General features: G+C 38.8%; 1 protein-coding gene across 3 annotated transcripts in view; it reads right to left on the bottom strand.

The window, feature by feature from the left end:
• The window catches only part of slc4a5a (solute carrier family 4 member 5a), a 111,438-nt gene that overhangs the window by 63,934 nt on the left and 31,252 nt on the right, over positions 1–16,252 (bottom strand). For all 3 annotated transcript variants that reach the window (XM_057831413.1, XM_057831414.1, XM_057831412.1), the window contains exons 9-10: positions 5,125–5,282; positions 4,954–5,041 (exon numbers count right to left, since the gene is read on the bottom strand). In XM_057831413.1, the coding sequence (XP_057687396.1) occupies positions 4,954–5,041; positions 5,125–5,282 (246 nt within the window). The remainder of the gene's footprint in view (positions 1–4,953; positions 5,042–5,124; positions 5,283–16,252) is intronic.

The following is a 16,252-nucleotide window of genomic DNA, read 5'->3' as shown; positions in this document are numbered from 1 at the left end:
CATTAAAAATCATTGGGGTGGGGTCATTAACCTTTAAAACCATCCAAATCACTTTTTATACTATTCAAACTTTAAACGATGTCATTTATATTGTTCCACCAAGTGTAATCATCGCAAGGTGGTGAAACTGAACATTCAAGTGTGCAGCATGGGTAATGTTTTGCAATTAGTTTTTCAAAAAAATTGTACTTAATACTTTAAACATTCAAATATTTTCTAATGAAGAAAATAAAATATTCTTGTACACGCCTTGAGTTGCTTGATCTCGTTCAAATTTCATGGATCACTGTAATGTGTTACAGCATTTATGCACAGTTCCAACAGTGAAGCAGAACAGTTTTGTTTTCGTCAACGATTAGAAAACCATTTTCTCACCACTTTTTCTCTAAACGGTGACGAGACGATAACATGCTAAAAACGTGTCTTGGGAGCAGAGGTTGCGCTAGACTTTTTCGTTGTCTGTCATTTTGACTGACAGGGTCATAAAAATCCGGTCATAATCTATTTTTACCCGTCACTTAAATTTTTAAAATGATAATAATGACATATTCAATAGTATTTAGTTTTCATTCATTTTTAATTAATATTCTGTCTGAACAAGCTTAACAGAGAATCCACACCGTGCCATCACACATCAAGCAGATGAATATGTAACTTTTTCTCCGCAGTGACAAAAACAGCTGACTGTGGCCCCAGTAGGTAGGCTACATATGGAACAATGAAATTAACAGTTCACCAGCTGTGGCCTGAACGCAGTCTCACACTTTCCACCTGGTGCGTATGGACTTGAAATGCGTGCCCGCATGTGCATAATCAAATGCCTCAAGAAGAAACTTTTTTGAAAAAACTCCGAGTATGGCCAACGACGTCATGCATCAAGAGAGACAATAGCTAATTAATATGCTCACTCGCCACCCTGTGGTCTGGGTTGTGAATTGCAACCTGTCAAAATGACAGATGGACCTCAGTTTTTTCCGTCACCGTTTTAAAAAACCGGTCAATGGCGGAAAATATTCGGTTAACGCGACCCCTGCTTGGGAGACTAAAACATAACGAGACAAATGCCAGTTTTCGTCTGATGAGACGAGAACGAGACGAAAATTCGCAATAGTTTATGTTGCATGTTCACAATGTGTAACACCTAATATGTAGTTAGCCTGCATCATAGCATTATCTTGTTGTGTCATTCGTGACGTGCTGCGCCCCCCCTTTCCAACTCACCAGTGTGTCATCTCCGGTATCATCATCACACACTAAATGTAACTCGTAACATTAGCATAGCATTGGTGGTAACGTTAGCATTAGGCTGATGCTAACAGCATTAGCCGGCGAGCGTCCTCTAAACTCTCGGACAACTTTTTTTACAGCCAGTTTGTGGCATCCAGGTGGCTATAATCAGTGTTGTTAATCTTACTTTTAAAAAGTAATTAATTACAGTTACAAATTACTGCTCCCAAAAAGTAATTGCGTTAGTAACTCAATTACCTGGATGTACGAGTAATTAGTTACTTGGCAAAGTAACCGGTGATAATTTTCATGTTTTTTTTTTTTTTTTTTTTTTTCTAAAAAAACAAATAAATAAATAAAAGGTCACAGAATGTGAAGTTTAAAGGGTTTTTTGGGGACAATTGGCCCTAGCCCAATTCCTTACCCTAAATTTAACTAGACACAGGGGTATTGCGGATATTGTGATAACTAGATAGTAACCTTTGCTATGTGTGGAAGTCATTTAATGTTGTGAATCAACCGTTAATGTTGTTAGAATTGCTCCCGTTGTTGCATTAGTTCCCTTCTGTCTGCTTTTGACGTGTAAGTTTTAAAACTATTTCATCATTTAAAGATAGATTTAAGTCAAGATTTTGCCGATTTAGGAGCATTTTAGATAAAAAGTTACTTAGGTTCGCTAGGTAGGTTCTCTACAACAGAGCCTTCCTGAGAAGTCTACTGCTTTAAGATGGCGGCTGTTTACTAACGCATCTAGTTCTTTATTATACATGTTGCTAATGCAGCCGTGTCTGTCATTTGCATCTAGTTCTGTATATACTGTATGTGATATCTACCGAAGCATCATGTTGGTGTAGTTTGTAGGCTATCGGCTACAGTCAGGTATTATTGGAGTCACTTAACATATTAGCATCGCATTTGCAGCGGTGTCACCCTCCCTTGCCTCCTCCCCACTCCTGCTCTGCTCTGCTCTCTCGTCTCTGTGTGTCCGTCTTTCTCAGACTTTTCTCGTGTCAGTCAACCAACATAGTAACGCACGCCTTTCCCACCTCAGTAACGTTAACGGCGTTGCCAAGATGAGGAAAAGTAATTAGATTACTCACTACTGGAGAAAATAATGCCGTTATTAACAACACTGGCTATAATTGAAAATAAGGTACATCCCATGTGGCACATTAAAACTGCTCCATATGCTATCTGGACGCCACAAACTGTATGTAGAAAAAAAGTTGTCCGAGAGTTTAGAGGACACTCACCATTAGCATTAGCCTAATGCTAATGCGGCCACCAATGCTATGCTAACGTTACGAGTTACATTTAGTTTATGCTGATCACTCAGTACACCACACCTTTAAAGGCTAAAGCAACATTGCATATTCTCTCTGGCCAATAAAACAAATCTCACCGTGTGTTCAAGCCTGCATGGAGACTGGAGACGACACACTGTTGAGTCAGGAAGGGGAGGGGGCAGTGCAGCACGTCATGAGTGACACAACCAGACACTGCTACGATATAGGCTAACTACACACAAAATGTTACGCGTTGTGAACCTGTGACAGAAAATATGGCACATTTTCATCTCATTCTAGTCTCGTCAGACGAAAACAGGCATTCTTCTTGTTACGTATTAGTCCCCCGAAACACGTTTTTAGCTCGTGACATATTCAATAGTATTTATATATAATGTATGTATAATGTATAATGTAATATATATTTCGCCCCCCCCCCCCCCCCCCCCCCCCCCGGCCAAGCCGCACGGAAACTGCAACAGCCGAACGAAGTGCTGCTCTGCTGATGTCGCCCCCGCACGAGTCAACCGGGAGGTCCGAAATTCCACGCGTTCACCTCTTGTGTTAACCCTTTGTACTGACTCCATGTTCCAAAAGTTTGAAGAAGGCTCACCGAAAACAGGTTGACAATTTATTCGTCGACAATGGTCAAAAACAAGGCAAAAACAGACGACGGAGGAACAATGCTAAATCCAAAACAATGCTACATAGAAAAGTTTCCGAGCAGCGAATCTGTTTCTTATCTCAGTGTCCAGTGTTTTTTAAGGCTGCAGTGGAGTGGGCCGGGCCGAAGGGTGTTGTTTCGGGATCATCCCTCTGTGGCCGGTTTTGGGCAGTTAGGTTCGTGCGTGGATGAGACGTGGTTGCCACAGCGACCGACGCTGGTCTTTACGTCCCAACCGCCCACTATCGACTTTGTTATCATGGCTGGGCGAGACGCTACTTGTTTTAGGACAGAGTGCCCTGCTCTTTGTCCTTGGAGTGGCCAGGAGAACTGATTGCAATAGTTGGTGCGTCAATCTTGCCCGTGACGCGCACATTGGGCTTCTGTGACAAGATGGCGTTGTGTATCTATTCTGCTTCTTTTCATTAAACTATGGTGTGCTATTTATTTTGGTGTTTTAGAGTAGTACAAACAATCATACAACACATATAAAAAAATGATACTATTCCCTGATTGATTATATTACGTGTGTTAGAGTAATGCAAACAGTTAGACGATGCCTATGAGAAACGGTACCATTTTTCCATTTCCCCCTCATGAGCCCCGATAAGGTGATCCACTTTACTGTGTCCAAGAGCATGGAGTGAAGTCTGCCTAAACTATAGTTAGATGAATGTGTTAGACTAATGCAAACAATTATATGGTGTGTGCGAGAACGGTACCTATTCCTTTCACTCGCTATCGTCTCGTCATCGTCATGAAAAAAGTGTTCATTGACCAAATATTTTTATTATGGTCAACCATGACGAAAACAACACTGCTGGCATTTGATTGGTTAAAGTAGTAGAGGCATTGATAAAATGTTTGCCACACGTATGATGGCAATTTCCGAGAAATACTGGCTTTTATTTATGTTTTTCTTGGGCTGTCAAACAATTAAAATTTTTAATCGAGTTAATTACAGCTTAAAAATGAATTAATCGTAATTAATCGCAATTCAAACCATCTCTAAAATATGCGATATTTTTCTGTAAATTATTGTTGGAATGGAAAGATAAGACACAACACGGACATACGTATACATTAAACATACGGTACATAAGTACTGTATTAGTTTATTATAACAATAAATCAACAAGATGGTATTAACATTATTAACATTCTCTTAAAGCGATCCATGGATAGAAAGACTTGTAGTTGTTAAAAGATAAATGTTAGTACAAGTTATAGAAATTTTATATTAAAACTCATCTTAATGTTTTCGTTTTATTAAAATTTGTAAAATTTTCACTCAAAAAATAAACTATTAGCTCGCCATTGTTGATGTCAATAATTACATAATGCTCACTCATGGTGCTGAAACCTATAAAATCAGTTGGACCCAAGCGCCAGCAGAGGGCGCAAAACACCAAAAAACAAGTAACAAGCGGACATTACACTCTGCTGTCATTTTAATCTGTTTGAGCAGGGCATGTGCGTTAATTGCGTCAAATATTTTAACGTGATTAATTTAAAAAATTAATTACCGCCCGTTAACTCGATAATTTTGACAGCCCTATGTTTTTCTCATCAGACCACATTAATTCTGTTTTTATAATGTATCAAACAGAATTCTTCACACTGAGATGCTGATGAAAAAAGTGTTGTCTGTCTTTTCAAATGATTGTTCCTTATGAACTAAAAAAATCATTTCAAACATTTTCATTTGACAGCATCTCAGAAGGTAATATGTTTCAGATTGAATGCCAGAATAATGTGAAATCCCAAACTACTTACATCATCGACCATCAACGTTGCTATGGCTCGGCCTATCTCGTTATATGACTTGGCCTTTCCCTGTGGTCCCAAGAGAATGAACAGGAATCTGTGCAGTGATGAAACAAATATGAAGATTCTGCAGCCGGAAAGATTTGCTACGTGACATTGGCACAATAAGGGCCATTTCACCTGGTGGGCACAGGCACCTCTGTCAGACCGCCTAGTGTTGTGGCTTGAGACAGGCGAACAAAGGCAACAAAGGGTTTATTGAGGAAATCCACTTCTCCCACCAACACGTTAGAGGCCTCAGCATCTCTTGGGATCTTCTTCATGAATTTGTTCTTCAACTAATGAAGGCAGAGACATGCTGGTGGTGAGACAGTGTTCCATATACGCATGCTGAATTTGTGATTTTCTCGTAAACAAAGACACAGATGGCACACCTGCAAGCAAGTATGCCAGAGTGAAGGGGCATGAAAACAATATTGCACCTCTTGAGCTACTCAATACAAGAGGTGCGTCCGCTTGAAGATGCCCTCTTGCATTGCAAATAAACATTTCTCTCAAAGCACGTTGTTTTTCCCACCGGAAAAAATCAGCAGTAAATACCTGAATTCCACAAGGCAGTACATGTTTTTTTCTATACCAAAAATCCCATGTGGCACATTAAAACCACTCCTGCCCTTAAACACACTCACATTTACCATTCTACGTGTTTAAGCAGCTGAAAAGGATAGTTTGAAAATAATTGAATTAATTAAAATAAGTGAATCAATAAAACACATACACGAAAAAAATGTAACAATAGACTACCACAGCTCTCAATTTAAGAGCGACAATTGGGACATTATATGTAAATGTTCTTTTTAATTGCGCGCAGCTTGTGGGGCCTCTTGGGTGTGTCCACTAATCAAGTGTGAAATTAAAAAAAGTTAAAAACAAGCACACCTTTAATTAGTACTTTGAATCAGTTTGTAAAGAGTGGATATTTATCAGCATTTATTCTCAAAGGCAGAGGTTTGCATAGGGACGGTAGGGACATAACACTACCAACTTTTCAGGATGCTGAAATAGTCCCCACCAACTTTTAAGCAACCTTACACTGCTGGCCAAAAGTATTGGCACCCCTGCAATTCTGTCAGATAATGCTCAATTTCTCCCAGAAAAATTGCAGTTACAAATTCTTTGGTAGTAATATCTTCATTTATTTTGCTTGCAGTGAAAATACACAAAAGAGAATGAAAAAAAATTAAATCATTTTACACAAAACTCCAAAAATGGGCCTGACAAAAGTATTGGCACCCTCAGCTTAATACTTGATAGCACAACCTATAGACAAAATAACTGCGAACAACCGCTTCCGGTATCCATCAATGAGTTTCTTATAATGGTCTGCTGGAATTTTAGACCATTCTCCTTTGGCCAACTGCTCCAGGTCTCTGAGATTTGCAGGGTGCCTTCTCCAAACTGCCATTTTCATATCTCTCCACAGGTATTCTATGGGATTCAGGTCTGGACTCATTGCTGGCCACTTTAGAAGTCTCCAGTGCTTTCACAAACCATTTTCTAGTGCTTTTTGAAGTGTGTTTTGGGTCATTTTCCTGCTGGAAGACCCATGACCTCTGAGGGAGACCCAGCTTTCTTACACTGGGCCCTACATTATGCTGCAAAATTTGTTGGGAGTCTTCAGACTTCATTATGCAATGCAAATGGCCAAGCAGTCCAGTGCCAGAGGCAGCAAAACAACCCCAAAACATCAGGGAACCTCTGCCAGGTTTGACTATGTGGACCATGTTCTTTTCTTTGAAGGCTTCATTTTTTCCCCTGTAAACTCTATGTTGATGCCTTTTCCCAAAAAGCTCTACTTTTGTCTCATCTGACCACAGAACATCTTCCCAAAATGTTTATGGCTTTTTCAGGTATGTTTTTGCAAACTCCAGCCTGGCTTTTTTATGTCTCTGGGTCAGAAATGGGGTGTTCCTGGGTATCCTGCCATAGAGTCCCTTTTCATTCAGACGCCGACGGAGAGTACGGGTTGACAATGTTGTACCCTCGGACTGGAAGACAGCTAGAACTTGTTTGGATGTTCGTTGAGGTTCTATATCCACCATCCGACCAAATCTTTCATTGAAATCTCTAGTCATTTTTTTTCCCGTCCACATCTAGGGAGGTTAGCCACAGTGCCATGGGCTTTACACTCATTGATGACACTGCGCACGGCAGACACAGGAACATACAGGTTTTTGGAGATGGACTTGTAGCCTTGAGATTGCCCATGCTTACTTACAATTTTGCTCCTCAAGTCCTCAGACAGTTCTTTTGGTCTTTTTTTTCCTCCATGCTCAATGTGGTACACACAAGGGCACAGGACAGAGGTTGAGTCAACTTTAATCCATTTTAACTGGCTGCAAGTGTGATTTAGTTATTGCCACCACTTGCTATATGCCACAGGTATGTAACAGGTGCTGTTAATTTCAAGTAAATGGAATAACCTGACGCATTAATCTGTTAACTAGACTTTGGAGAAAATTATTCGACTATATTTAACAAAAATTATCATTAAAACGTAAATTTGCAGTGTGAAAATTAGTATAAGTCAATACAGATTTATTTTGCATTAATCATTTAGCCTATCAATTAATTAGCTTCATATTGGTCAGAAATGTTGCCCTGACGTCCGTTCACCCAATCTATTAAGTCTGATTAATGTCCCGTTCCCAGCAAAAAGTGTACATGCAGGGTATGCTGTTATGTCGTCCCTACCAATATTGAGACCAAACCTACGCCCCTGGTTATACTGTATATAGAACTTTCCTAATGTAGTAATGTAGTTTGACTGTCATGCTTCATGTAAAGGTGCAGAAGTGATTTGGCAGCACAATCCCATTCAATAACATGAGAGCCTTGCCAATAACCCAAAGCCTGAATGAGGAGCGCCATGTGAGGGCCGAGCACGTGGACAGTATAATCCTTTTTTCAAACCAGATCAATACTGACACAGACAGTGCAGCTAATTTTTCTTTTTCGATTGTCATGTGACCAACTACTGTATACAGTGAGGAGCAGAAGTACTGTATATTCACCCCTTGTGATATTTCATGTTTACCCTTTTAGAAAATAGGTAGAGGTCTGAAATTTCAATCATAGATGCATTTTCACTCATAGAGGCAATCTAAAAAAAAGTCTAGAAATCACATTGTATGATTTTAAAAAAAAAATAATTGATTTGTAATTTACTGGGGTTCATAAGTATTTGTACGCCTGAGAATCAGTAAAAATTATGACACTGAAAGAGTTGTCAGTCTACTTTAAAAAAGGTCCACCTTCACCCAATGAGTAACAACCCACCCACCATCCGTTTGAGCTCTTTATTGTCACTTGTGTACCCCACAGTCAGTTACAATCCAACTGCTACCATGGGCAAGACCAGAGAACTTTTGAAAGACGCCAGAGAAAAAATTGTTGAGCCCCACAAAGCTGGAAAAGGCGATGGGACAATTGGAAAGAAGCTTGGTGAGAATAAATCAACAGTTGCAGTAATTATTAGAAAATGGAAAAGGCTAAACATGACTGATGAACTACCACGGTCTTGGACTTCAAATAATATCTCTCCTCGTGAGACATCACTCAAAGTGAGAGCTGAGCCTAGAACTACACGGCAGGAGCAGGTCAATGACCGGAAGAGAGCTGGATGCACAGTTTCAAAGGCTACTGTCATTAAAACACTACGGTGCAATGGTTTAAAATCATGCATTGCTCAAAAGGTTCCCCTGTTGAAGCCAGTGATAAGATAACTATTAATGGTTATTAAATATTTGCTTTTAACAATGAAGGCTCACAATAAAGTATTGATTGCTATAATAGTATGTTCCATGAGTGCAGTAAAGAGACATTTTAGTGATTGATTACTATAGACATGTTTAGTTCTTGACACAACTGCCATGTCATTCTGAGCGGTTTAAACTGGCCTAGGTTCCACAGGTCAACTTCGAGGACAAACCACAGACATTGAGAAAATAAACTGTCTGGGACATTTAAGAAATCATATTGTTGCATTTTATTAATTGCCAAATGCTACTGCTTTATGAAATGTATTTGATGAGATAATTATTATATATTTGCTCTAATCGCAAATGAAGAAATGCTTTTGCCGTATTGCTGCTCACAAAGAAGGAATGTTTTGTCTTGGATACTTGAAGAGGCCTCCTGCCTTTTCAAGAGGCAAAAGAGGCAGCTTTGCTTTGCTAAAATGTGCTGACACACGTATATAATTCCACCTACATGCACACACATAGCCAAACAAATACAAGGGTGTCGCCAGCTTGCTTCCCCTTTCCCTTTTAGGGCAAGACACCCGTCTGTTGCTAAGGCCATCCCGAATAAAAAGAGAGGTGAAGGAGGGGCTAGTCAGAACGATTGCGGAAGCTGTATTTTGTAGTCTAGTATTGCATTGTATAGTTTCCCCTCCTTCTCCTTCTCTCCTTATTTTGGGTAATATTATAAATGTCTACCTAAGGATTCGTATTTGAACTTGACAGCCAGTACACGTGAAGGACCATCTGAAGTTTGCTAGGGACCATCTGAATGATGCAGAGGGGTCATAGGAGAAAGTCATATGGTCAGATGAAACCAAAGTGGAAATTTTTGGGAGTAACACACAACATCATGTGTGAAGGAAAGATGGAACAGCTCACCAACATCAACACCTCATCCCCACCGTGAAGTATGGTGGGGGAGCATCATGCTTTGGGGCTGCTTTTCGGCAAAAGGGACAGGATGACTGTACTGTATAAAGCAGAGGATAAATGGTGAAACATATCAGATTTTGAGCCACAATCTCCTTCCCTCAGTCAGAGACTTGAAGATGCTGGATCTGAACATGACAATGATCCGAAGCACACAACCAAGCTGACCAAGGAGTGGCTGCGTAAAAAGCATATCAAGGTTCTGGAGTGGCTTATGTGGTCTCTAGACCTAAATCTAATAGAATAATCTTTGGATGGAGCTGAAACTTTGTGTTTCTCAACGACAGCCCCGAAACCTGACAAATCTAGAAAAGATATGTGTGGAGGAATGGACCAAAATCTGTTTCCATTTGTGAAAACTTGGTGAAGTACTACAGAAACTGTCTGACCTCTGTATTTGCAAAGACTTCTGCACTAAATATTCGCACAGATTTTCTCAGTGGTACAAATACTTATGAACCCCAGTAAATTGCAAATTAAATTATTGAAAAATTATGCAATATGAGTTCCGGATTTTTTTATTTTTTATTTTTCCTATGATTTTGGCTCTAAAAGTGGAAGCGCATCTATGATTGAAATTTCAGACCTCTACCTATTTTCTAAGTGGGTGAACTTGAAAATAATAAGGGGTGCAAATACAGTGGTATGAAAAAGTATTTGAACCTTTTGGAATTTCTCACATTTCTGCATAAAATCACCACCAAATGTGATCTAACCTTTGTCAAAATCACACAGATGAAAAACAGTGTCTGACTAAAACCACCAAAACATTTGCAGGTTTTCATATTTTAATGAGGATAGTATGCAAACGATGACAGAAGGGGATAAAATCAGTCACATTTAATATTTTGTGATCCCTCCTTTGGCAGTAATAACTTCAACCAGACACTAACTGTAGCTGCAGATCAGTCCGGCACATGGATCAGGACTAATCAACTCAATTCTTCTCTACAAAACTACAACAGTTGGATTCCCGAGATTTCTGGCATGAATCGCTGTCTTTAGGTCGTGCCACAGCATCGCAATGGGGTAAAGTCTGGACTTTGACTTGGCCACTCCAGAACATGTATTTTGTTCTTCTGAAACCATTCTGAAGTTGATTTACTTCCGTGTTTTGGATCATTGTCTTGTTGCAGCATCCATCCTCTTTTTAGCTTCAGCTGTGACAGACTGCCTCAGGTTTTGCTGCAAAACATCCTGATAAACTTTTGAATTCATCCTTCCATTAATGCCAGTTGTCCAGGCCCTGAGGCAGCAAAACAGCCCCAAATCATGATGCTCCCTCCACCATGCTTCATGGTGGAGATGATGTCTTGATTTTCCTCCACACATTATATTGTGTGTTCCTCCCAAACAGTTCAACTTTGGTTTCATCAGTACACATAATATTTTGCCAAAACCTCTGTGGAGTGTCCAAGTGCCTTTTTGCGAACATTAAACGAGCAACAATGGTTTGTTTGTTTTGTTTTTTTAGACAGCAGTGGCTTCCTCCGTAAGTCCTCCCATGAACACCAATCTTTGCCATAGTTTTACATATAGTTGATGTGTGCACAGATATATTAGACTGTGCCAGTGATTTCTGTAAGTGTTTAGCAGACACTCTAGAGTTCTTTTTTACCTCTCTGAGTATTCTGCGCTGAGCTCTTGTTGCCATTTTTGGTGGACGGCCACTCCTTGGGAGAGAAGCAACAGTGCCAATCTCTCTCCATTTGTAGACAACTCCTTTGACTGTCGATTGATGAACATCCAAACTTTTAGAGATGGTTTTGTATTCTTTCCCAGCTTTATACAAATCAACAATCCTTGATCGCAGGTCTTCAGACAGCTCTTTTGACCGAGCCATGATGCACATTAGACAATGCTTCTGATCAAGACAATTCTCACCAGGTGTGTGTTTTATAGTGGGCAGGGCAGCTTTAAACCACTAATCAATGATTGGGCACACACCTGACTTAAATTGTTTGGTAAAAATTGGTTTCAATTGCCAATTCAATTTCAATTTAACCCTTTAACACCTGAGCCTATTTTGTCTGAATTTGCATGTCTTTGATGTTGCCTTTATATTTCCAAGAAAAAATTGTTCACAATGGCCTGGTTCGGTCCCTTTTTCAGGACACCATAACCTTCATGTCCAAACTGTTGTTTTCTTCATGGACCAATTATAATCAACATTTTGGAACCAATAAGACAACAACAAAAAAATAATTGCTAAAATTTGTAATATTGATGTCCTATTGACAACCAGCGTGACAAAGCTTCAAAGACGACATGCGAAATGAGTTAAGTCTCCTTAGGCAGATTGTTCACTTACAGTTAGGGCTGCAGTTATCGAATATTTTAGTAATCGAGTAATCGACTGAAAATTCTATCGATTAATTGAGTAATCGGATAAAACAAATATATTTTTAGGTGAAGAGCAATTATAAATATATATGAGAAAACAAGACATTTCATCTAATCCTGAGCCATTTTCAGTCAATCAATGTCTTTATTTTCGATGTATATTGTTGAAAACAGCCAACAATTGCATCTCAGATGTAACTAGAATTAAAAAAAAAAAAAAAAAAAAAAAGACTAATTCACTGCTTTCACTCAAAAAAACCTTTTAGATCTTATTAAAATATATATATGTATATATATATATATATATATATATATATATATATATATATATATATATATATATATATATATATATATATATATATATATATATATATATATATATATATATATGTACACAGTGGGGAGAACAAGTTTTTGATACACAGTCAATGGGAAAACCCATTGGCAGTGTATCAAATACTTGTTCTCCCCACTGTATATATTATATATATACCTAAAAATGCCGTTACGCTTGATAACACACATCACTTAAAAGTTAGGATTTTTTCCCACGTGTTTCAAATGAATTTCTATTTGTGTCAAGCCATTTTTAAGTTCTAGTTTTAAGTTAGTCTAAACTGTAAGTCCTAATAGGATTTTGATTTTTTGCAGTGGTCAAAATAAATGTATGATACATGCTGTAGTGGAGCACATTAGGAACCAGTGCTACTTGGTGTTTTATCCAGCAATGACTACTGAGCTAAAATTGATAGTTAGCATTACTGAGTTTTTATTTTAAACCCTCATCACTCCACAACGCTATGTTATGTTAAAGCCTGTATGTAAGACACGTTAGCCACGCATTGAAAGTGGTCATAATTAATAATTAATAATTAAACCTAGCCCTCCGGAGGGCTAACGTTACGTGAGCTAGTGACAGTAACGTTAATCTTATTTATTAGCGCTTAGCGCTCTTTATTAGCGCTTAGCGCTCTACTGCTTTAAGATGGCGGCTGTTTACTAACGCTGCCCAGACGCGGCTGAGTCTGTCATTTCACATCTAGTTCAACATACATGTGATCTCTATGAGACTCATCAGGCGCTACCTGCTACCAACGCAGCATCGTGCGGGCTAGTATTTAGCAACGTCGGTGTCGTTTGTAGCGGCTGTCGGCTGCAGTAAGTTTTTTTTTTTTTTTGCTTCTTCCTCTAAGCACGTGACATCAGCGCGTTGTCCCGCATTAAAAGTAGTCCGAGCAAAACGTGATGCTTAGAGCTGTCAAAATAAACGATTACTCGAGATCAGTTTTTAAACTCGAGTTACTCGAGTTGCTCGAGTATTCGTTCCAGCTCTACTTACAGTACTTATTTTTTTCCCCCTTCTGTCATTGTTTGCATGCCATCCTCATTAAAATATGATACAAAATACAGATAAATGTTTGGGTGGTTTTAGTTAAAGGAGACAATGTTTTTACATCTGTGTGATTTTGACAAAGATCAGATCACATTTGATGGGGGCAAAAATGTGAGAAATTCCAAAAGGTTCAGATACTTTTTCATTCCACTGTACTTCTGCTCCTCACTGTATGTATGTATATACAATTGTAACACCCTGACCCAGCATATTCATTCATCTCAAACATATCTATTCTAAATTATTGATGACATGTCAACCAGAGTAAATGACACTATTCTTGATCTAAACGTTTGAAAAGAGCATAAATGGAACCATCGGCGGCACATCTATCCAAACAAATGAGTTTAAGACAAATTGTTTGAGGCCTGGAAATGAATCTGTTATGGGTGTGCACACTTCCTCAATCACCGGCAGTCACCTTCAAACACTGATGGCACTCACCCTAAACATCATCCATTCAACCCACAGTGAGATGTGAGGTGGTAATCGCAACAATAATTCAAAGCATCAAAAAGTAAAATGAATGCCACAGCGATATGCTTCCAGGCAGAAAATAGATATTAGGACATTGTAAAGGAGTTGTAGGAAAATGAATTTAGCCATCATTCATCTTGGGGGATGAAAAGCTCTTTTCATTGCTCCAAGGAAATATTCAAAGATGACCTTTTTCTTTATTATTGTTTTTTAATCTCCAGTAGCAGCTTTATCTTCCAATTAAACGCCTCTACAGATGGTGTTGGAATTCTTTCTTTATAATGCAGAGATAGTCATTAGGGGTTTGAATCACCAATTTCAGCACAATACGATATCACTTTGGACAATAATAATATATTTGCCGATATTACAAAGTCACCCACAATTCGTTTTGATTCAAGAACCTTAGATCGATTTCATATACAGTATTATGTACACAATTAATAGAATCAGTTACAATTTACCCTAAAGTACTAAAAAATACAACGCAATTTTTAAGAGATTTACAATTTTGTTGCTGAAACATTTCAGACATTTGAATGAAAACCAACCTTCTTTTGAACAAAATGGCATGTGGAGAAGATGACTCTGTGGATTTACGTTTTCCCTTTCAATCAGTTTAACCAAGCGATGTATCGATCCAGAACGATGTATCATTACACACCTAAGTGTCAGGGTGTGGTGGCAAGGCGGACCCAAAAGCAGGGAAACAAAGACAGGGAGGCGAGGCAGGGTGACAGTGAACTCAAAATGCTTTAATACAGTGGTTCTTAACCTTGCTAAAGGTACAAAACCCCATGAGTTTCACACGTGCATTAACCAAACCCTTTGGGATTTTTTTTTTCTCAAATTCAAAATCGATATATCTAAGCTAGCAAGCTAAAACTAAAAAAAACTTTAAAAATTTCTTCTCATTTAGACACCATGTTTTCAAACAGGCCAAAATGTATGTTTTTATCTTTGTGCCTACATTATGATCAGATACAGTGACTAAACCAAGACTGGTCCAATACACATATCTTAGAATTTTTCATTCAAATTTGGAGGAATATATCTTATATTGTTCAACATTAAACTTGCTTGGGTGCATTGACCTTGACCGTGGAGTTTTTGTCATGGCTACATCTCAAATGATATCGAATTTAATGAAAAACGCTGCACAAAATGATCGCCAAATTTGTACACAAAGTCATTATGTGAAAAAAACTCACAAATCCTATAAACAGTGTGAATTTACAACAAATAATTTTGCCTTTTGATTTGCTTTTCACATTGGAGAATGAAATTAAATGCGATTCATTTCACACTTTCTATTTTTGCTTACATGTCAACATTCTCATTCTATCACATCCTTGCCTCGCATACTATTTTCATGGTGTAAAATGTGACACAAATGTTGTTTTATGTTTAATTTTATGTGTTTATGTTGTAAACACATTGCATGTTACCCGTAGTTCTGTTGTACTTCCTCATACCAAGTGAGAGTTAACCTTCCACTGAGCAAACTAATTTCTCCTCCTATCAGATAGCGGACCAACAGTTGAAAGAACTGGAATAAAGCACGTAATATGGGGACTAACCAGTCCAAATATGCTAATTTGCCTAAATTTAGTCCAAAAAAATGGGCCCTGCGTGTCTTAACTTTCACCAAACCCCTTAAAGTGACTCAACGAACTTCTGGGGTTCAATCGAACCCAGGTTAAGAACCACTTCTTTAATCACAGCGAACAAAAATACTAGTGATGTCACGAGGTGCGCAGAGTCTTCGAAGCGTGTGTCGAGTAATGAGGGACTTTTCTGCGAAGCGCGTACCGAGGCTCGTTTCATTTAGGGGAGGTTCCGAAAATGATGACCTCCGAAGCCTCGCTGCCAAGCTGTACCACGTGATCGCTTCATGGAGTGCTTTAGATTTGCTACACGGTTTGACAGCTCGCTTCCGTCTATCAACACATCTGCCTTCATTCAAAATGTGGGTGTTAGCAGGAGAGTTGTGATCAGGTGAGAGTTTGGATAATTTGGAGGTGCTTTGGAGAGTAAAAAGTTTAAGTGAGTTGAAAGAAGGGTACAGTAGTTGATACTAGGATGAAGCCAGCAAGAAAGAGGACTTTCTCTCTGTGGAAAAAAAAATAATAATAATAAAACAATGAAAATCCCCACCATCCTGTTGCTACATCAATGTCCAAATTGCACAAGCATCATCAGTAACCTTTTCATGTTACACGAACATGTTTACTGTTCTCTCTGATTAAGTGTAACGGGTTCACGCAAGGCCGTTGTGTCGAAACCTCCCTTTCCTCATGTGGGTGCACTGGCAGCCAAAGTGGGTAGCCCGGGCTTCTGGCTTGGTGGTCAGAGC

The sequence above is a fragment of the Corythoichthys intestinalis genome, chromosome 3 (assembly GCF_030265065.1).
Source record: "Corythoichthys intestinalis isolate RoL2023-P3 chromosome 3, ASM3026506v1, whole genome shotgun sequence".
Classification (NCBI taxonomy): domain Eukaryota; kingdom Metazoa; phylum Chordata; class Actinopteri; order Syngnathiformes; family Syngnathidae; genus Corythoichthys; species Corythoichthys intestinalis.
This window is presented reverse-complemented; position numbering and strand designations above follow the sequence as displayed.